Source organism: Leucopleurus acutus (genome assembly GCF_964270905.1).
Source record: "Leucopleurus acutus genome assembly, chromosome: 2".
NCBI classification, from domain to species: Eukaryota; Metazoa; Chordata; class Mammalia; order Artiodactyla; family Delphinidae; genus Leucopleurus; species Leucopleurus acutus.
Window position 1 is genome coordinate 68,240,122 of NC_139143.1, and position 21,974 is coordinate 68,262,095.

A 21,974-nucleotide genomic window follows, 5' to 3' on the forward strand; every position below is an offset into this window, starting at 1 on the left:
AAACCTTCCCTTACATCACTTTAACTAGCTTGAATCACCTCCCAGGGAACTGGACATGTGTAGGTGGGGACATTTTTCTCTTCCCACTTTGAAGGCCATTCTGCAGCATTGAGCCTGACACTGAGAAGTGAGCATCTATCCTCTCTGTGCTTGCAAGCTTTTAGGGATTCAGGAATAGCACCACTCTGCACAGGAAAAAAAAAAAAAATCATCCAACCAACTCCCACATAACTGCGGGATTTATTTGTTTGGTGGGAACCAAGGTGCTGCTCCCATTTCAGTCTCTGCAGTTTCTCATGAGATAATACAGCATCACTGAGCTCTGGCAAGAAAGTGAATTCCTGATAGATGCAGACATGGCATCACTTACCAGTCCCCACTGGGATTGGATACATATGTAAACGTTACACATATTTATTTATATGTGAGAATTAATTCTTAGTCCATTCATCTGCAAACCACAAACACGTCACTGAGGAAGCCACAACCTTTCCCAGACTGTTTGAAATAATTCCTCAGTCTCCAAACAGCTCCAGCGGCTGCATGCCATGCCCCAGGCTGTCCCCCATCAGCATGCTAAGGCTGTCCATGTGGAGAATATGTCCCAGGAACCGACAGTTTTGAATTGAGCATGTGTTTCCTTTCCTAAATGGTTCTTCTCCAGATTCGTGACCTTACATCAGGTTCACTGGATAATACGTTTTAACCAAAAAAATAATGGCCTTCCTCAGAATTAACATAGATAAACCGTTAGTTTTCCTTCAGCCTTGAGTTTCTATGACTCTCAGATGTTGCATTCTATTTTCCGCTGCCTGGTCCCCCTCTCCCCTGCTCAAGTCATAGCCACAGAATTTTTCTTCTTAATTCCTAGATAGCTCTAGCTAACAACAACAAGAAAATCAGTTCATCATAATATTCTCCTCCGTCTACCAAAGCACTCCATCAAAGCTAATCTTTAACTCCTACTCTCATTGTTCAGATTTTAATACAAGATGGATAGTGTCTGCATGACTGTTCCCCATGAAATCGTGGCAGAGACAAGAATGACCTCATAGGCACCTCCACTGTGGCGTCTGTCACCCCCACCCCAGCTCAAATGCCTGCTGCGGCACTGTTCCCAGAGGTCTGGTGGGAAGGGCAGCTTCTACACTGGTTCTTCTGAGCAGGTGGGAAGCTGTTATTATAGAGATGGAGACACACACACTTTGAGAAATAGGACTGAATGTTAACATTTAAAGCAGCTTGCATTGAGTTTAGATGCTTTGGTGCCCTGCACCAACCATTGCCTGGCATTGCGTGATGCACAAAGCACTCATTCGGGAGACAATGGCCCCTCTGAGCTTGAGCAAAATCAGTCATACCTTCCATCAGTTGGGGTGGCCATCGTAATTACTGTGCCATATTTATAATACAGAAATGTGTTTGCTGCATGCATATCAGTGCTGCCTCCTTTCTTATGCACAGACTTCAAGAGCAGAAATTTCAGAGATGTCGCTGGTTGTCTAGTAAGTATTGGGTAACGAAGGCCAGGCCCTACTAGCTACTTTAGAACAAAGTAAACCTCGCAATTTGAGACCAAATTTGTCATTTTGTTCTCTCTAGTCTGCTCTCCTTCACTGTTTTCTAGAAATAATCATTCATTCTTCTATTCATGAATTCATTTAATCAGACTGAATATAAATGAATATAAAATAAGTACAACTCATAGACTTTGATTCAGTTCCTGTTGATCATGATGATGATGATAATGATGATTTTTATTTATTGAGCACTTATCATGTTAACACATTTACTTTTTTTTTGAATTATATTTTATTTTTTAATACAGCAGGCTTTTATTAGTTATCTGTTTTATAAATATTAGTGTATATATGTCAATCCCAATCTCCCAATTCATCCCACCACCACCACCACCCCCGCTTTCCGCCTTGGTGTCCATACATTTGTTCTCTATATCTGTGTCTCTATTTATACCCTGCTAACTGGTTCATCTGTATCATTTTCTAGGTTCCACATATATGTGTTAATATACGATATTTGTTTTTCTCTTTCTGACTTATTTCACTCTTTATGACAGTCTATAGGTCCATCCACGTCTCTGCAAATGACCCAATTTTGTTCCTGTTTATGGCTGAGTAATATTCCATTGTATATATGTACCACATCTTCTTTGTCCATTCATCTGTAGATGGGGATTTAAGTTGCTTTCATGGCCTAGCTATTGTAAATAGAGCTGCAATGAACAGTAGGGTGCATGTGTCTTTTTGACTTATGGTTTTCACTGGGTATATGCCCAGTAGTGGGACTGCTGAGTCATATGGTAAATCTATTTTTAGTTTTTTAAGGAACCTCCATACTGTTCTCCATAGTGGCTGTATCAATTTAAATTCCCACCAACAGTGAAAGAGGGTTCCCTTTTCTCCACACCTTCTCCAGCATTTGTTGATTGTAGATTTTCTGAAGATGCCCATTCTAACTGGTGTGGGGTGATACCTCATTGTAGTTTTGATTTGCATTTCTCTAATAATTAGTGATGTTGAGCAGCTTGTCATGTGCCTCTTGGCCATTTTATTGTCATACCGCTGCTTGTAGTAGTCTCTTAGGATGCTTTGTATTTCTGCGGTGTCTGTTGTAACTTCTCCTTTTTCATTTCTAATTTTATTGATTTGAGTCCTCTCCCTCTTTTTCTTGATGAGTCTGGCTAAAGGTTTATCAATTTTCTTTATCTTTTCAAAGAACCAGTTTTTAGTTTTCTTGATCTTTTCTACTGTTTTCTTTGTTTCTGTTTCATTTATTTTTGCTCTGATCTTTATGATTTCTTTCCTTCTACTAACTTTGGGTTTTGTTTGTTCTTCTACCTCTAGTTCTATTAGGTATAAGGGTAGGTTTTTTATTTGAGATTTTTCTTGTTTCTTGAGGTAGGATGGTATTGCTATAAACTTCCCTCTTAGAACTGCTTTTGCTGCATCCCATAGGTTTTGGATCATCGTGTTTTTGTTGTCGTTTGTCTCTAGGTATTTTTTAATTTCCTTTTTGATTTATTCAGTGATCTCTTGGTCATTTAGTAACGTATTGTTTAGCCTCCATGTGTTTGTGGGGTTTTTCCTTTATTTCCCCTGTAATTTGTATCTAATCTCATAGTGTGCTGGTTGGAAAAGATGCTTGATATGATTTCAATTAATTTACCGAAGCTTGATTTGTGACCCAAGATGTGATCTATCCTGGAGAATGTTCCATTTGCACTTGAGAAGAAAGTGTAATCTGCTGGTTTTGGATGGAATGTCCTATAAATATCAATTAAATCTATCTGGTCTATTGTGTTGTTTAAAGCTTGTGTTTCCTTATTTATTTTCTGTCTGGATGATCTGTCCATTGGTGTAAGTGAGGTGTTAAAGTCCCCCACTATTATTGTATTACTGTCAATTTCCTCTTTTATAGCTGTTAGCAGTTGCCTTATGTATTGAGGTGCTCCTATGTTGGGTGCATATATATTTATAATTGTTATATCTTCTTGGATTGATCCCTTGGTCATTCTGTAGTGTCCTTCCTTGTCTCTTGTGACATTCTTTACTTTAAAGTCTATTTTATCTGATATGAGTATTGCTACTCCAGCTTTCTTTTGATTTCCATTTGTATGGAATATATTTTCCATCCCCTCACTTTCAGTCTGTATGTGTCCCTAGGTCTGAAGTGGGACTCTTGTAGATAGCATATATATGGGTCTTGTTTTTGTATCCATTCAGTGAGCCTGTGTCTTTTGGTTGGAGCAGTTAATCCATTCACGTTTAAGGTAATTATCGATATGTATATGCCTATTACCATTTTCTTAACTGTTATGGGTTTGTTTTTGTAGGTCTTTTTCTTCTCCTTGTTTCCCACTTAGAGAAGTTCCTTTATCATTTGTTGTAGAGCTGGTTTGGTGGTGCTGAATTCTCGTAGCTTTTTCTTGCCTTTAATGCTTTTGACTTCTCTGTTGAATCTGAATGTGATCCTTGCCAAGTAGAGTAATCTTGGTTGTACGTTCTTCCTTTTCATCACTTTAAATATATCGTGGCACTCCCTTCTGGCTTGTAGAGTTTCTGCTGAAAAATCAGCTATTAACCTTATGGGAGTTCCCTTGTACATTATTTGTCATTTTTCCCTTGTTGCTTTCAATAATTTTTCTTTGTTTTTAATTTTTGTCAATTTGATTACCATGTGTCTTGGCATGTTTCTGCTTGGGTTTATCCTGCCTGGGACTCTCTGCACTACCTGGACTTGGGTGGCTATTTCCTTTCTCCTGTTAGGGAAGTTTTTGACTATAATCCCTTCAAATATTTCCTCAGGTCCTTTCTCTCTTTCTTGTCTTTCTGGGACCCCTATAATGCAAATGTTGGTGTGTTTAATGTTGTCCCAGAGGTCTCTTATTCTGTCTCATTTCTTTTCATTCTTTTTTCTTTTTTCTGTTTCATGGCAGTGAATTCCACCATTCTATTTTCCCAGTCACTTATATGTTCTTTTGCCTCAGTTATTCTGCTATTGATTCATTATAGTGTATTTTTCATTTCAGTTATTGGATTGTTCATCTCTGCTTGTTTGGTCTTTAATTCTTTCTAGGTGTTTGTTCTTTAATCCTTCTAGGTCTTTTTTAAACACACCTTGCATCTTCTCGATCTTTGCCTCCATTCTTTTTCCGAGGTCCTGGATAATCTTCACTATCATTATTCTGAATTCTTTTTCTGGAAGGTTGCTTGTCTCCACTTCATTTAGTTGTTTTTCTGGGGTTTTATCTTGTTCCTTCCTCTGGTACATAGTCCTCTGCCTTTTCACTTTGTGTATCTTTTGTGAATGTGGTTTTCCTTCCACAGGCTGCAGGAATGTAATTCTCCTTGCTTCTGCTGGCTGCCCTCTGGTGGATGAGGCTATCTAAGAGGCTTGTGCCTCGTTTATTTCTTATGCATGCAACTCATGATACTATGACACAGATCAGAGAATTGAGGTGCAGAAATTGCGACTTGTTCAAAGTACTGAACTCAATTCCAACAGGTCTACCTGCTTCCCAATCCCATGTTCTTTGCAGAGAACTGAGCTCTCTGAGTGTTGATAAGGAAAAAAGACCTGGACAGGTGAAGTATTAGGTAACAATACAGTAGGCACCCAGTAGTGAAAACAGAGAAGAAAGTGGTTATTTTTGCTGAAGGGGAGATGTTGCAGATGGAGTTGCCCCCACTGATTGCAGGACCATGGCAACCATGATGTAAGTTGGCCAGTGAAAGCCAGCATGAATCAAAACAAATGTGTTTGCTGACCAGCCCTGAGCTTGGACAGTGAGCTGGAAACTCAGTAGTAAGAGAATAATTTGGAAAATACTTAGGGACTTTCCTCTTCTAATTTAAGTCACAGATATCTCTGGAACTGTGCTCCTCATGTTGTGATACATACTTGAACCGTTTGATATATAGATCTCCAAAATCCGCCACAAGTGGACAGACATGAACATACTGCATTCTTTCTCATACCCCCAGAGTTCAGGGTCTCTCTGCAGAGAAGGGCACTTTGGTGACTACAGAGTCATTTAGTCTCACTTGACAAAGTGAGACTTGACTTTCCCCAGCTCTTTGCAGTAGAAGCCAGGGTGACTGTTCCCTTGAGGTTGCTTTCCTTTATGCATAAGTGCAATTGGGTTTTACTTTTCGCATTTTTGCAAAAGTAATTCAAACAGGTTCTGGTACAGCACCTATTGGGGGTGCCAGACCACTGGCAAATTAGCCTAACCTAAAGTTTTCTCATTTCTTGTAGCTTACCTAGAAAAGCATTTATTATGCAAGAGGATTGATCACAAACAGATTCTGTTTATTTAAGACATTTCTCAATGATTTTCCTGTCAGAAAGGGGCAACCTCTTTTTGGCTGGATGCAGAATGTAGGCCAGCTTCAACACATCAAGTCTATAAATGTTGAATTTCTCCTCCATGCCCACTGCCGAACTCGATCATAAAGGTGTATATGACTTCCAGGTACCAATGACCCCTCAAAGAGTTCACTGTATGGATCATCATCGTGAAACAAGATGCTATACAGTATTCTGTTTTTAATCAGATGCTAAATATGTGGTGCTAACAAGTAATAGAACATTAGAATGTGATATTTTAAATGAGGTGTTAATTAGGAAGTGGAGAAAATAGGAGCAAAACAGAACTAGAGATTGGACTGACCAGAAGAAGCTGCTCTGAAATGTTGTTTGAGCATGGGCTGAGCTCTTAACAATGGGATGGAAAACATTGTTTCCTCTTGTCTTTAAAAATGCTGAAGTATGGCTTCCTCAGGTACCCCCTTCTGGTTTGTTAACTTGTAAGTGCTGAGTTTTCTTCCAGTTTTTACAGTAGGAGTCTGTAGTGTGTGCCTCTCTGGCATTTCACAAAGTGGGATAAGGTTGAGGATGTGACAATAGCTGACTTTGGGTCATGAGACATGGCCCCATTTGTTCATGTGCACTCCAGTGGGGTGCATGGCCTGAAAGTGGAGCCTCTAGGATGACCCCAAATAATCCAGCTGTCCTACCTACCGGCAGGTCAGACATGTAACAGATAGATGCTGGTGCTATGAAGTCTGACTTTATGTTCAAGTCTCAGTAATCAATAATAAAGGTGAAGTTTGTTAAAATCTTATACTGAGTCACTTTCTGTTAAAGAATAGAGTCAAAACCCTTTAACTATTAAAAACTGCATAATTTCTTAAGCAAACCTCCGACAAAAAGTAAAATTGTCCTCTTTATCTAACTAAATTCTATCTCTACTCCCCTTTTTAAAATGAATGTGATAACATATATCTGAGTAAGCTCTGTGATACGTCCTATTCTCACAGCAAAGGAGAATGCCATCTATCAGCTGCAGTTCAGTTTGTGGTAACGTATTGGAGAGAAATCATTTATTGATTCTAGTTGGATCTACTGATAATTTCAGAGCTTTAATAACCTTAGATGAGAAAATCCTATATCAGTCTTAAAAATCCCTTCCATTTGTATGGGCTCTCTTCAGTTCATGACTAATTTCTTTCCATCTCCTTCAACCTTATCTAATACAAGAAGCTGTACAAGTGGTTCTATGTTATCAAGTTCTCACTTAGCTTTGGAACAACTTTCTGTCTCTCTCATCTTGCCTGCATAGGGCATAAAAAGTAATGTAAAGCGAGGAATTGTACCCCAATAGTCACTCATCTAAAAGTGATAGGAGGAACACATACACACACATATGTGCTTCTTTGTAAAGGGGTATGTAAGGCTCCTGATAGAAGAGCTTCAGTAATAGACTCATTTCAGTAAATTGAATAAAGACACCTTTCTGACTGAACTTTCCCTTCATCTTGCCAAGCTGAAGGCTTGTTTGATTGTTGTAATTGGCCTAGGAATGTATGGCAATGCTCAGTATGAAGTGTGCTTTGCCAAAAAGCTGCCTGAAGTAACCTGGTAATTCACAAGGAATCTGGAACCACACTGAACTCTCCCCCTCTCTCCCTCTGGAAGCTCATTGCCATAGCTTATGAAACGCTGATCTTCTGCTTCCCTGTAGTCTCTTAATTTCCTGACAAGTCCCTATGCCCTTGTCCCAATACCTAGTTCTGAAAGTTTAAATTCTTTTTTTCCTCTGAGGAGCCATTACTAGGGCTTTCACTTATTAGAATATTTTGTGTGTGCATGATGTCATCACGAACTAAAGGGAGACACATCTATCTGGTTCTAAAATTCAGAATCCTGGACTGTATTGAAACAGCAGCTCTCTCTATGAATGGTGTTTGGGAGGTTCACTTTCCTCCCAAAGGGGAGGAAAGGGGCCTTTCTCCCTCTGTATTTTCAGTTTCATAAAGTAGGGATAATTTCTTTCAATACCCAAACTCCTTCCCTAGCCTCTTTAATCTAGGATTCTGTAAGATAGTCTAAACTTTATCTCATGATTTTATAACTAAAACAAAACACCACCAAACCCCAGAAATCAAGCAGAAACAAAAACTTGCCTGGGATCAAGATGGAAATACACAAATAAGCATGCATAATACCTTCTCCAGGGCATTCTAGAAATTCACTGAACAGCAGTCCCCCACAGAGAAATCTCCCAGTTGAACAGCAGGCCCTTTGGTCTGATCACCTCCAAAAATGAAGGAATAGGGAATGCTCGTTGAAGAAAGCGTTGGATGACTTTTGTCCCCCTTTGAAGCTTAAAATGTCATGATTTTTTTAAAATGCAAGCCTCTTTCCCACTTATTCCAAATGTATTTAACTATCCAAATCATCTGAAGGTAGATCAGTAAAGACTTAAATAGAAGACTAGCCTAATTATTTCCAATAGTTTTGGCAATTGGATTTAGCCTAATGCAGTATTACCTTATGTAGATTTTGCCTCAGCAGGTATTAAAATGTTTGGCAATTAACTCTTATACACTGTATCTAAAGAATGCTCTAAAAGTTCTGGAAAATACTTTGTGCTTCCTGATGCAAGAAAAACACCTCCTACTCCATCTCTTTTAATCCTAATTTGCATTATCCACATTCTCAACCAATCCCTCTTTCTTTGGGTAAACTTGAATCTAGCACTGGTTAGGATCCTCAGGGATCATACACCAATGGAATCCAAATGACAACCTATTAGGTCCACTTATGAGTCATTTAACATTTTCATTAGAAAGATAAAGCCCCTGTTCTGGGTCTCTTTAGAAGCACAAAATAGAATTCTGCTTTAGCCTTATTTCCTTTCATGAACATGTTGGGTCTGGCATCCTGATAGACCATACTTATGTCTTAAGAAGAGAAAAATCAGAGAACAAGGACAACTGCATAATGTGGGAAAAGGGATGGTTATGAACAAAGACAGTGAATTTTTAGGGCTCTGGCTAACCCAGGTTACCCTGAGCTAACCATTGATCTTGTTGCATCTAAGCACTGAGATTCTCTTGGGAGACCTTCCAGTTTATAAATCAATCTTTTTAAGATTTCATGTCAATCTTGCAGTATTATGACTACACAGGGAGAGATGTTTCTATCATCAACATACAATGACCCCAAATCACATTAAATTACTAACACTCACTATTTGTTTCCCAAGCAGCCTTGGGGATGCAGATGAAGACTTTGGGGAACCTGTATCATACTGAAAGGACTATTTTGGTCTTTTGAAGAGCCCCAGTGGTTTAGCCTTATAAGAACCAGGAAATTCAAGATTTATTCCAGGGTGGACCACAACGAACCTCTTCAGAGAGAGGCCCAGGATTGACGTAATTTTGGAGAAAGAAGGAAAGGAGAAGGAGGAAGAAGAAACAAAATTTCTTCTAATAATTCAACTCCTACCACGTGTCACACATATTTGTATTACTGCCAATGACAAACCTATAAGGTAGCTTTCATTCTTCTATAGACCAGGAAACTGAGATTAAATGACTCTCCCAAGGCTATTTATTTATTCAGCAAATACTTACTAGGTACCAGGAACTGTTTTAGGCGCCAAAGAAACAATGGCAGACTACGTAAAGACCACCCTTGTACAGCTTACCTTTTACTTTAATATTTTTCAAACACCTTTTAGATCATGACTCACAATAAAAAATGCATATTAAACTATTACACAATACAAACATCATATAAATACAAACATGCATATATACTTGAAACAAAGTTTTTACACACACACCCAAGAACTTATCTTTAGTGTGTACAATGCAGTCTCTGATATTTTCTATTCTATTTCTTCTTTTTTTAAAGTTCATCTGGTACTAACCAATTAAATTGATTTCATGATCTGCAACTAAGTCACAATCCACAGTTTGAAAACATGGTTCTAGTGGACTTGAATGGAATGGATTAATATTGATATTAATCAATATTTCCTCGAGGCCTGAGGAGTTATCTACATCTTTTTCAGTGTATAGTTTAACGGCAAGAAGGAATATGAGAAGTGCAAGGAAGCTGTCCATCATTTTGCAGCCTGGAATAGCTTGGTGGAGGCCATCCAACTCTGGTTTGGGTCTCCCATAATGTTCAAACTCCATCTCTCCTTTATAGTATGTCTCTTGTTTGCTCCTGTTTGCCTCCAGCAATAATAGTTTTATCTTTTCCCTCTAACCGTTTGTTCTTCCCACATAGGCTGACAACAGAATATCCAGGCCACTATGGTGAGGAAATGGACATGATTTCCTACAATTATGATTACTATATACGAGGAGCAACAACCACTTTCTCTCCAGTGGAAAGGTGAGCCTTCACCATGGGCTAGGGTTAGCGAGGTCAGGAATTAGCTCCACACAAGGATCATGCCTGCAGGAACCTGGATCTGGGGTTTTCCCTATTTGAGTTTCTTACTTGGTCTAAGATTAACTGAGACATTGATGGGACAGTGGAAAGCAATGAGAATTGAACCCATTTCATGGAGCAGCTCACCCTTGGAGATGAGGTTGTGTTCCAGCTTGCTCAGAGCAGGAAATTCCCAACTTGGTATTCCATGATATTCTAAGCTTTTCCCTGTATTCAATTTCAAAGAGCATTTTTCCTTACCAAACATTAGGAAGAGAGTACAAAAATGATTGAAGGAGTACCCACTGTCAAAATGAACCCTCTCCAATGCCATTTCTCCATATGGTTCCCACTTTGGGTTGTGGGAAGAGAGAGAGAAAAGAAGGAGAGGGGGCTGGAGGGGAGAAACACACAAAACTTACCAACCTTATTTAGAAATAAAAGAGGAGAATTTAAATAACGGAAAAGAAAACGACACTAATTTTTTAAATCCATTTGCTCTCACAATCAGCTCCCAATCTTATCACAAATATTGAATACATCAAAACAAAACAAGAAGAAGAAAATAAAAATTCTTCTCCCTACTAATAAAGAGACATGAATAAATTCAGGTGTTAAAAGGTTGATCTGTCTACTTTTAGTCAGGTGATCACCACTTTACACAGCAAATGAATTCCTGAAAAGTTAGCAATAAATATTTTTCAAATAGGACAAAACCTAACTCATTAAATAATAGATTGACAAATTTGAGTGTGACTTATGTTTTGTGTATATTTATGCTTTTGAGTTCAATGATATCACACCTAACTGAAGTAACTTATTTAATACAATCCTTAATTTAAAAAAAGAAAAATAAAACAGAAAAAAAACCCATGAAGTAGCTCTGAAAAGACACAATACGTGTTGCCGGCTCCATGAACAAAAACCCTTACATTTGCTCATAGGAGAACTTCTTAGTTCTCACACATTAATTATTTGTATTTTAGATATGTTTTTATCTAGCTTAGTTACTATTTTCTAGAAGGGGCAAATCAAAAAATAAAGAGGGAAGATATTACTTAGAATGAGACTCACTTCACCCGTGAGAAGAAATAGCTGAATGATGTGACACACACAAAAACATACTTAAGAAAAAGAAAGAAAGAAAACGAAAGACCTAAGAACTCAAAGACTATGGAAGCCCGGTGACATTTAGCAGGAGTGTGTATCCCCAACGGGCAGCACTGGATAACATTACAGCAGAGAGCTCAATATTCCTAATGATGTCTCCAAGTCATCAGGAAAATTAGTTCTGCATTTCCTCCTTAAGAAGGCAGGAAGGAATACAGTAAAGAAAGCATGCCATCCAAAATTTCCACCAAATAAATACATTTTGGCAGTTAAAATGTCCAACTGCTTGGCTTGGAAATTTTCAGTTATGTGGTTTAACTCAAAATCTTGGAAAACTGAGATACTGTGTCATGCATTTGTTTAAAATGAATATACCCATGTAATTTTGCTACTGTCGCTAACAATCAGTGGCTTAAAGGTCCACAACTTCGATTTCTTCCACTCTGCTAAAAGAGGCTGAGGCCACTACCTTGGATAAATATTGTCAGTGCACAGGACTCACTGGGCAGGAGCTTTTCCTCTACATGCAAATCGTAGTGGTTTCCTCCTGGAATGGAGTTGCTCATTTGGGGGCACTACCGACAACTGGGGCCAGATACTTCTTTGTTGCAGGAGCCTTTCCTGTGCAGTCTAGATGTTCAGCAGCATCTGGCCCCTACACACTAGCTGGCAGTAGCAACCCCCGCCCATAGTTGTGACAACAGCAACAACGAACCCTGGGGAGCAAAACTGCCCCTGCTTGAGCACCACTGTCCAGGAAAGAAATCAGCGACTAAGCCTGATTTGGGTACCTTGATTCTTTTACAACCAAGTAGTCTACATTTTGCTTAGCATCAATTAAAATCCTCGTAAAAGAGTAGCGTGAATGCCTGGCTGAAGATCTTATTTACCTGCGTCTGTTGGCACAGAGATAAATAAGACTTGTCTACAGTTATAAAATTCATTTGATAAATATGCATGCTACCAATTTTCTAACCTCCATCTAAAACAAGCCATGTCGTCTGTTGACAACTGCAGGAATAAATACTAATAAATAGTTGGTTATCCAGGCTCTTAAAGATCTGTACTGGAGGACCCTATGCCCAATAACTCTAAACAAAGAAGCTGGAGCAGCAGACTCAAATTATAAAGCCTGCCTTAGGCTGTTTGAGCAGCATGTACCATAGCTGCTGTTATCTCCCAGAACTGAGAGTAGTCAGCCCCACCTTCCAGATGGATGAAGATCTTACCACTGTTGGTGTTTTAGAGAAACTGATCTGGGAAGAGGCCTTTCAGATTGAAAAGGAAGGAGGATATTCTAAGGTTGAATGACCTCACTGTGCTTGGGAAGCATTTGTGTGATCGTATATGGAATGACACTTTCTTTTTGCCCTTCATCAAGACTTTGCGAAGGATGTGACAGCCCATGTGCTCGATGGGATTATGGGTATCAAGTTATGGAGGCATTCTGATATAAGATAGAGAGGAAGATTTGAGTTCAACAAACTTGGAACCTGAAATTGTCACCTAATTATGTTAATGAAGGCCACTTATTTCTCTGAGTCTGCTTCTTCACCTTAACAATGACTTATCATGAGGATTAAATGAAAAAATATGTAAAGCATCTAGTGCAATGCTGGATATATTGGAGGACTCAGCAAATAGTAGTTACAATTGTCAATACCATCACCGTTATCATTGTTAAACAAAATCAGACCAGAAAAGTGCTGTGCAGAGTAGGATCTCAAAAATTTTTTGTTAAATGGGTGAACGAAGAACTTAGGCTAGCCCTTAGCAGAGAACATTCCTTGAAATGTATCCACACCATGTTATTTCAAAATTGAGCAATTCTATGTCCTCTCATACCCATGCCTGACCATTTAAACAAATACTCAATTCAATTTGTTATACAAGAATGGCAGGCATTTTCTTTTTCACTTTATGGGTTTTAGAGTTGTTTCCCCGCCCTTCATTTCCCTATGATAGTGTCTTCTGAAGGGGAACACACAGGGTATAGCATGGAGCCTAGCACATGATAGGTATTTAGGAAAAGAAAGAATGAGCAGATGGATGGCCTAGGTAAGAGAAGATTCTTTACTGTGAAATGGAGACAATGTTGAATAAATGCTTTTATTACAAATTGTTAATCTATATGTCCAAGAGGTCCCTTTGAGACAGAGCAGTGGTGAACTGATCACTGGTGATAAACAGGACCTCGACATGCCAGTGACCTAGCTAGTCCCCTCCTAGGTGCAACTTGAACTAGGTGAGGTGGTGTCCAGGACTCCTGACCTCATAGACGATTACTTGTAGGTTTTCTAGTGACTTCATAGATGTGTCTTCTGAGAGGAAAGTGAAATTAGTTGGCCCTAAATGCTCCAAAGGTTTTTCACTCCTTTACTCTTAGCAGTGGTTTTTCCTAAGGTGCCTTTTCTCACTGACGTTATCTCTCTGACTCTCTCCCCACAGGGATCGCCAGTGGAAGTTCATAATGTGCCGGATGACTGACTACAACTGCGAATTTGAAAATGTTTAGATTTGCAACCTACCAGTCTGGGTGAAGGGAAAGGGGCCAGGAGACCTGAGGATGTCCACTTATGTTAACATCAGTTGGGACTCCTAAATGGTTTCTACCGCTCTCTTTTCTTCTCCCTGAGCTGGTTGATAGTTGCTATGCCGGCTATCTGGGCCCTTCTGACTAGTATCACACTTATAATAAAATCCACAGTTTCTCACTTTCAACAAGTTCCATAGCAACGATTTTATATGAGTGACAACGGCTCTGTTGCACACCATGTATTCTGTGTGCATGCTCACAGCCTGAAAAAGAAGCCTGGCTGCTGGAGCACCTGTCACAGCCTTGCTGCTGCTTTTACTACCCAATAAGCTGCCTGTTGCTGAGCAGTGTCTGTGAACAGGTTCAGTAGTGGAGTGAAGGGGCAGAAACTGAGGAAGGGGAAGGAAGGTCTGCAGCTATGACTGTCTGAAGGAAACCTAGGGTCCTCACCTAGAACAGACCTTCTGCCTTCAGGGGACATGCTTCCACTCTCCCCCACCACATGAGCCGTGGTTGCCTAGAAGTTCACCTACAGAGCTCTGTGCTCCAGGAGGGAGGAGACTGTGAGGTGAAATGGGGAGGTGGAAGAGTTTGGGGGCTGAAAGACTGAGGATTAGAAGAATTTCCTAAATCGGAAGAAGACTACTAGCACACCCAGTAATGAAAATGAGCATCGGAACCAGAGGAACCTGTGGGAATCTGTCTCAAGTAAGACAAAAACAAGAAAGAAGAGAGAGGTCAGAGAATGGAACTCAAATTAGGAACTTGGAGGGAAAGGGAGTGTGGTCAGGGTGCTTTGGAAAACTGAAAAAGGGGTTTGACTCACTGGCACCTGGAAAGGCTGGCATACGCCCTGTAGCTGTGAGAGCTCTGGAAAACTCACTCGGATTGGTCTCAATATTCTGGATGGGAAGACCTGTCCTGGGGGGTCTACTTCTCTTCTATGTGTAGTTTAGGAGTGTCTTTTGCAGAGGTGGCATTATCTTTCCTCCTCCTGTGATGTCTCCGTCCCCAGCCCTTTTCACTCTCTTCGTCATAAAAGGAATAAACATATTAACATTTACTATGCTGCAAATGTTAAGGGTCAGCATTTTTTCTCTTCACTCCCCTTTCTGATCATTCATCCATCCATTCAGAACATATAGCTTAGCGTTGTGATTGTGCCAAGTACCATGAATGGCACCAGGAATACAATAACGATAATGACAGAATATGGTTAAGAAATCCAATACGTAAACTATAAAGTGCTAAGTGCTTCCATTAAGGATTGGACAAAGGGTGGAACCACATTTCTTTGCCTTTAAATCCTCCTCACACCAATGCTTTTTAACCACAGGGAGCCCCTATTTCCTTTACCCATACAGTTGGCCTTTTCTTTTCAGGTCTATGCTGCCCTTCCCTTCTTTTCTCTCTCAGGGGACCCAGGAGAGCAGGCAGCCAAGCAAAACCACAGGGGTCACGCACCTTGTTATGCAAGCCATCTAGGTGGCCAAGATAGTGAATCTCAGCCAGTGATGCTGCATTTCCCACAGCGAGATCCTGGTATTAGGAAGAGGAAGGCAGAGCTAAGGATATGTCCTCCTTTGCCTTAATGCTGAGGCCCTCTTTCATATTATGGTTTCGCTTTATTTCTTCCATTTCATTGTTTCCACCTCTCTGGCAATTTTACTTTACAGCAAGCTTCACAGTGTTGTTTCACAATGGGCATCATTAATATTTTAGCAATTGCAGCTCTGGGTCAGGATGGCAGCCAGGAAATGGACTTAGTTGGGTGTGTGGAACACAGCTGGAAGGGAGGCAAGCAACACAGACGGGCTGACTTAGCAGCTATGATGAAAACCAAAGGTGTGTAGGGGGTGTTGCACCTCACCAGGGCTGAGGTTGGAGAGATGCAGCTGGGAGAAGCAGTCCAGAAGACTGCCAGACAGCACACGTCGAGGAAAAAAAATAATAAAGCAATCCAATAAGTGTCTGTGCCAAGTAGAATAAATGGAGAGAAAAACTATGAGAGAAGCTGTTTTTGCATATAGGCCAAGGACAATAACAGTAAAGACATTATCAACTTGGTTCAAACCTGAATAATTTATACTTTCTATCATGTCAGTCAGTAAGAACTGGGTGCCAGACTGGGGCTAAATCCCAGATCTTTTGACTGCAAGTTCTCTCTCTGTGCTCTCATTACTCCAATCTTTCTACTTACTTGTCCACGACCTTGGATGAGCTACCTCTCCACTCTAGGAGGACATTTATCTAGGTAATCATTGTGTTTTCTTGCAATCCTAGAATTCCGTAAATGCTATCATCTGCCCCAAATTGTTTACAAAGGGCTTTGCTAAGGCATTTTCTTCCAGAGAAGAAGCCTGGGATGAGAGTTGAAAACCTAGGTCCTACCCTTGGCTCTGAGAGAAAGTGGCTGTGCAATGCTAGACAAATCCCCGGGCCCACCCTTTCTTCATCTGCCTGGTACGAACAGGAATCCCTTTTCCAATAACTTCACAAGATGGTGATCACATAAAATGGGAAGAAAAGAGACATGATTCCTGCCTCACAGGGTCTACAGTCTGGTAGGGAGAGATGAGAAAATAGACAATTGAGACACAAGTGCAGCAAAGTTTCCTGAGGAAGCCAAGCCTATGGTTAGCCCTGAAGGACCAGGAAAACTTGTGAGGTGAGTGGGAAAAGTGTGGGCTCTGGAGTCCAACTGTCTGGGCACAAATCCTGGTTCTGTCCCTTATCAGCTGCATGACCTTGGCTCAGTCACCTACCTTCCCTGAGACTCTATTTCCTTACCAGTAAAGACAATAACAGTACCCACATCATGGGGTTGTTGTAAGGATTAAATGCAATCTCACAGTGTCTTATTATACTTATTATATGTACTTACTTATTATACATAATAAGTACCCAATAAATGTAGTAAGAGGAATGGAATATTATTAGTATATATTAGGAAAAATGTTCCTCAGGTAAGCTGGATATTAGTAGAGATAAAGAATAGGAAAATTCATAAAAGAGGTGGGACTTAAGTTTTGCTCTCATTCATTTATTTATTTGTTTATTCATATTCAGTCACTGAATCAATAAATTATTAAGTTCTTATTATATATTAACCCCTGTACTAGGCACAGTTCCTACATTCCAGAGGATTATAAACTAAGGGAGTCAGGCAAGCAAACAAATCATTACAGTCCAGATGGATAAGTCAAGAATAGGTATCGTTTCAATGGAGAGTGGTGAGAGGTTAGGGTGGGAAAAGGGAAAGTGGCATTTCAGGCAAGAGAAACAACATCATGGAAGGCATAAAAAGATGTATACGCTTAGGAAAGGTTCCCTGGGAAACACTGATGTCACCAAGGTGTCTGGGAGGCACAACATGCAGTCATAATGCCCTAAGCATGTACTGGTAGCTCACATCAGCACCATAAACTAGTTATGCATATTCATTGCAATTTTTATATCTATCTAGAACTCAGATTGCAGCTGGGGCCTCCTAGAAATCTAGGGAGAGGGAATTTATCAACTCCCGTCTCTGCTCCTCCATTCTTCTCATATGCACAATACCAGGGCCTGGGAAGTTTTCTCTCCATCCTGGGTGTTCATCCACATATATTATCTTTACCATCAACGGCTTTGACCCAGACCAGAAACTCAACATTTTTTTTTAGTCCCTTCAGAGGAATGTATTCTCATAAAAGCATTAATGAATGTACAAACTCAAACAAAACAAAAAAACTTAAAAATTTAGACATTTCCTTCTGCCATGTTTTTTTTTTTTATTGTCCATCATGCAGTCAGGGGTTTTCCCTCTCTCTAGCTGGTCCTCCATCTAGCTTCCAACCTACTTGATTCTCTTCTTACACTTCCAGATTCTTCTCCCCCTATTAATGAAGGAAAAGGTTGCTCGTCCAAACAGGGATGCATATCAAGGTGGCCAACACAAGCAAAGCCCATAGAGTCAATAGAGTCCACTCTTACAGAGAAAATCAAAGAAAAGAAAAAATCTTACAAAGCTTCCATCAATTTTAATTAAACCTGTTTAGCGCTTCTGTTTAGCTCTCTGAAGTTAAACCACTGTGTTAAAAAGTAGTACCAGAGCCTAGTTACCATTCTGGAAGCCAGAGTCATTTAGGTAAGTGAAATGAATATATTTTATCAACTTATTCCTTTGTAAAGCAAGGATAAGAAAACACACCTACCTCAAAAAGTCATTTTAAATAATAATGTATTCACGCATAGCACAGATTTTCATGGAACTTAAACTTTTCACAGGATGAAATAACCACCATCTCCTAAAAACTAAAAACCAACCAACACTACCTATGTATTTTAAAACCTATTTATTAGATTCCGCTGTGCCTTGCTAAGTACTGGAAATGTACCATTTGTGACCTCCTTCTTCTCCTATTCCCAATGCACCCGGAAGGAGCCCAGTTGTCTGTGTGAATGAATGAGTATCTGTATCAGTGAAAAATGTGGAATAGAAATATCTTTTAAAAAATGTAAATTCCTATATTCTCTGAATTCTCTGAGTTGTAGCATTACTGTTTATTTCTCTGTTCTTTTTTATACTTTTCTGCTTTTCCCAACTTTAAAAAACAATTACCATTGATTGTGCTTATAATTTTTTTAAAAAAGTAATTTTAATCTTATGGAACAAAAACGGTCACCAACTGCCAAGCATTTCAGCCCCAGGACCGTGTTCCAGCTGAAAGGTGAGCATATGGTGACTTCATGGAAAGAAAGATTATAAAACCAGACTCTTTCATCTAACCGGCCACCTAGTGAATTATAATTTAATATGCAGAATTACCTGCTCTTTCCAACGTCTCTCACCATCCCCAGAGACAATGGAACAGATGTTCATCCTGTCATACGGCCAATGAGAAACTAATATTTTAAACTCCTCCACTCACCAAAGTCTAACTTGCCCTTCAGGGCCAAGCAAGGGCTCAGCTTCCCCAGAAAACTTCCAGTGCTTTCTAAGACTGGTTCAGGGTCCCTCCCTGGCTCCCTCAGTACTCCACGTCTTTGTTTTCACTCTCGTGAAGGCAGGGGTCCTGCCTCTTTGGTTCATTTGTAGGTTTTTAGTGGCTGGCAAGGTGTTTTACACATAGTGGGCATCCAAGACATATGTTTTAAAATTAATCTGGATTTCTAGTTGGTTTTCAGTTTTTATTGGGAAAACCTACCAAAGCTCTAAGCAATCCATAATTGAAAACATGAGTAAATGTACTTTGAAAATTGTGTCGTTCTGTTAAGAGGCATGGTATGATGATGATGCTGTGGTTTTGAGGGGGGTTAATGCCATCTCCTGCTCTTTCCCCAGCATCATTAGGTAATCATTCATTTCATCCTTTACAGAGTTACTCACTAATGGTGAGGGAGTTGGAAAACACACGAGTCACAATTGGCACATGTTCAGAAAGTGTGTTACCGCACTAATGACCAGAATGTGAATTTTGGTGTTTTTATGACCTTTTCAACTATATTGAAATCAATATCTGAGCAGCAAGGACAGGGCTAAGGTATTTGTTGCACATGTGATAGAGCCTAGTTAACTAAGCCCTGAAGAGACTGGGGGCTGAGGGGCAAAGGGGCTCAGGTTGGTAAACTGGTGCAACTCTGTATGAATTTGGATGCTTTTTGAGTCTTATAACAGCATATGAGCTCTAGGGGGGTGGGAGGGCAGTGATATTTGTTTGATGCATCCCCGATACAACAAATATTTGATGAATAAATAAAAGTAGAGCCCTAAGACTAATGCTAACACAGATTAAAATTTCATGAATACAGACTTTATGACCCTTGTTTTTCCTGGTTATTCCCACTAAGAGTTACTTGTGGGATTCGCTGGTGATAAGCTGGACTGAAGCAGTGAAGCTAGTTTCTCAGAGTCAGCGTTTCCTGTTTATAAGGTTGCTTGGCAGGCATTCATAAGCCGTGCTGTTGTACCACATCTTCCCTCTCTGAGACTGGTGGATTTCAACTAACCTGGGTGTCTCCTTGGGCCTCTTTTGTTGGCAGACTCAAAGGTGAGCTCATTAGCCATAACCCCTTGGAAAGACGTTTTGGAAATCAAACAGGCTCTGAGTCATACCTGCCTGTCCCCTACCGAGACCGTAGAATGTCATGCAAATTAGTTCTGCCCATTGCTCCCAGGAAAAAGGAATTGAAAATCTCTCACAGTGTAAAACAGCACAGTTCAAGTTGGAGAAGGACTTCCCAGAAATTCAGAGAGAAGGCAGGCTTAGTTCTCCACACGCGTAGGTAAGCCTTGATAAAAGTCCTTGCAGACGGATAGAAAAAGATGGAAAGATGTGGATGAGTGGATTATTGGGGCAGGGCATCAGGCTCAGCCCTTCCCAGAATGGCGCCATTGCTTGTTCTAAATCCATAATCTCACACATCTGTGCTGTTGTACATTTAATGTTGACTGTTACTTCAACAAGGTATCATTAATCACCTACTTTGTTCCTGGAACAAACTGAAGGAAGCCAAGCATAAAACACACTCCTGACTGACTTCCGCGATCGCCGGCGTTCCGGAGCCCAGACGCAGCCTCTGCGTCGCCCGGCACCTTCTGTTCGGTCAGCGGCGTGAGGGTCTCGCCGCAGCGTGTAGTCCGCGCGGCTCGGCCGGTTGTGAGCCCGTGTGCTCGCCGGACCGGCCGGCCGGCACAGCTCCAGCCCGTATCCCCCGGCTGGTCCGGGGGGTCCGGGCACCGCCTCGACGGCGGCGCCGCCGGACGCGCGGACTGGACCGCAGCCCACACCCCGAGCGGAAGACGTCACGAGGCACCTGCCGTACTTCTGCCGCGGCCAAGTGGTGCGGGGCTTCGGTCGCGGCTCCAAGCAGCCGGGCATCCCTACAGCTAAGTTTCCTGAACAATTAGTAGATAGTATTCCAGCTGATGTATCCACTGGCATTTATCATGGTTGGGCCGGTGTTGGAAGTGGAGTCGTCCGTAAGACGGTGGTGAGCATAGGATGGAACCCATACTACAAGAATACAAAAAAGTCCAGGGAAACTCATATCATGCATACTTCCAAAGAGGACTTCTATGGGGAAATTCTTAATGTGGCCACTGTTGGCTACCTCAGACCAGAAGAGAACTTTGATTCTTCAGAGTCACTTATTTCAGCAATTCAAGGTGATATTGAGGAAGCCAAGAAACGACTAGAGTTACCAGAACATTTGAAACTCAAAGAAGACAATTTCTTCCCGGTTCCTAAAAGCAAAATAATGAATGGCCACTGATGGAAAAGCATTTTATTTATTCATTCACTGTTCTCTAATATTTTACTGCTCATAACTCTACAGTCTCATCTTGGTTGTATTTTAAAAATCAAACATTTTCCTACAGCTGTGAATTAGTTTAAACAGTTTAATGTTACCATATTATGTTCCAACTGTTCAATTAAACCCATCATGTTACAGTACTAAAAAGGTTCATTTTAAAAATCAAGATTCTATTTTATATATGTTGATTAAAATGTACCACTAGAAAGGTCTTAAGTGTTTTATAATGGAAAAGAAATATATATAAATATGGGTAACAGGCAAGTCATTAGTTTGAGATGAGAACTATAATTCTCATGGTAAAATTCTAGCATGCATGTACCTGCATAGCATGCTTTACTAATCAGAAGGCTTATAAAAGCAACTATATTAAGCAGAAGTTTGACAGTTTATTACAAACCTAAGGGGAAAAAATCCAGACTTCGTATTTTTGATATTTTGTGCATTTATATATTATTATAGACATGAAGACTTGCGAAATTTCATTTTAATTAGTCATTTCCTTTAAGGGCTCAAATCACTGTACTGTGTCCCATTTTTGTTACAGCTGCCTCAGTTTTAATTGGTCTACACTCTGTGCCTATTATTTTTTTGTTTTTCTTTTAAAACAGTAAAATGAGCATTTTTCGAATCTCTAGGTCTAATTTTTGTGTTGTATAATACTTCTCTCTTTTTAAGAGTAGATATTCTTCAACATTTTTCTTAACCTTTGCTTCCTGTAAACAATTGTCAGTGTCAGTTTTTTCCATTTAGAATATCCTACAACTCTACATTT

General features: G+C 40.2%; 2 protein-coding genes across 2 annotated transcripts in view; both read left to right on the top strand.

Moving 5' to 3' along the window:
• Positions 1–13,879, top strand: part of DPT (dermatopontin) — a gene marked incomplete at its 3' end in the record, with an annotated part of 38,276 nt that extends 24,397 nt beyond the window's left edge. Inside the window, exons 3-4 of the mRNA XM_082833429.1 lie at positions 10,108–10,215; positions 13,813–13,879. Of these exons, the coding sequence (XP_082689555.1) occupies positions 10,108–10,215; positions 13,813–13,879 (175 nt within the window). The remainder of the gene's footprint in view (positions 1–10,107; positions 10,216–13,812) is intronic.
• Positions 13,880–18,548: 4,669 nt separating this feature from the next.
• On the top strand, positions 18,549–21,157 carry LOC309974041 (riboflavin kinase-like; the record flags this gene model as incomplete). The annotated part of the gene is made up of 2 exons (XM_082858481.1): positions 18,549–18,612; positions 20,547–21,157. The coding sequence occupies 2 exons, from the start codon at positions 18,549–18,551 to the stop codon at positions 21,155–21,157; spliced, it is 675 nt and encodes a 224-aa protein (XP_082714607.1).
• Positions 21,158–21,974: the final 817 nt, after the last annotated feature.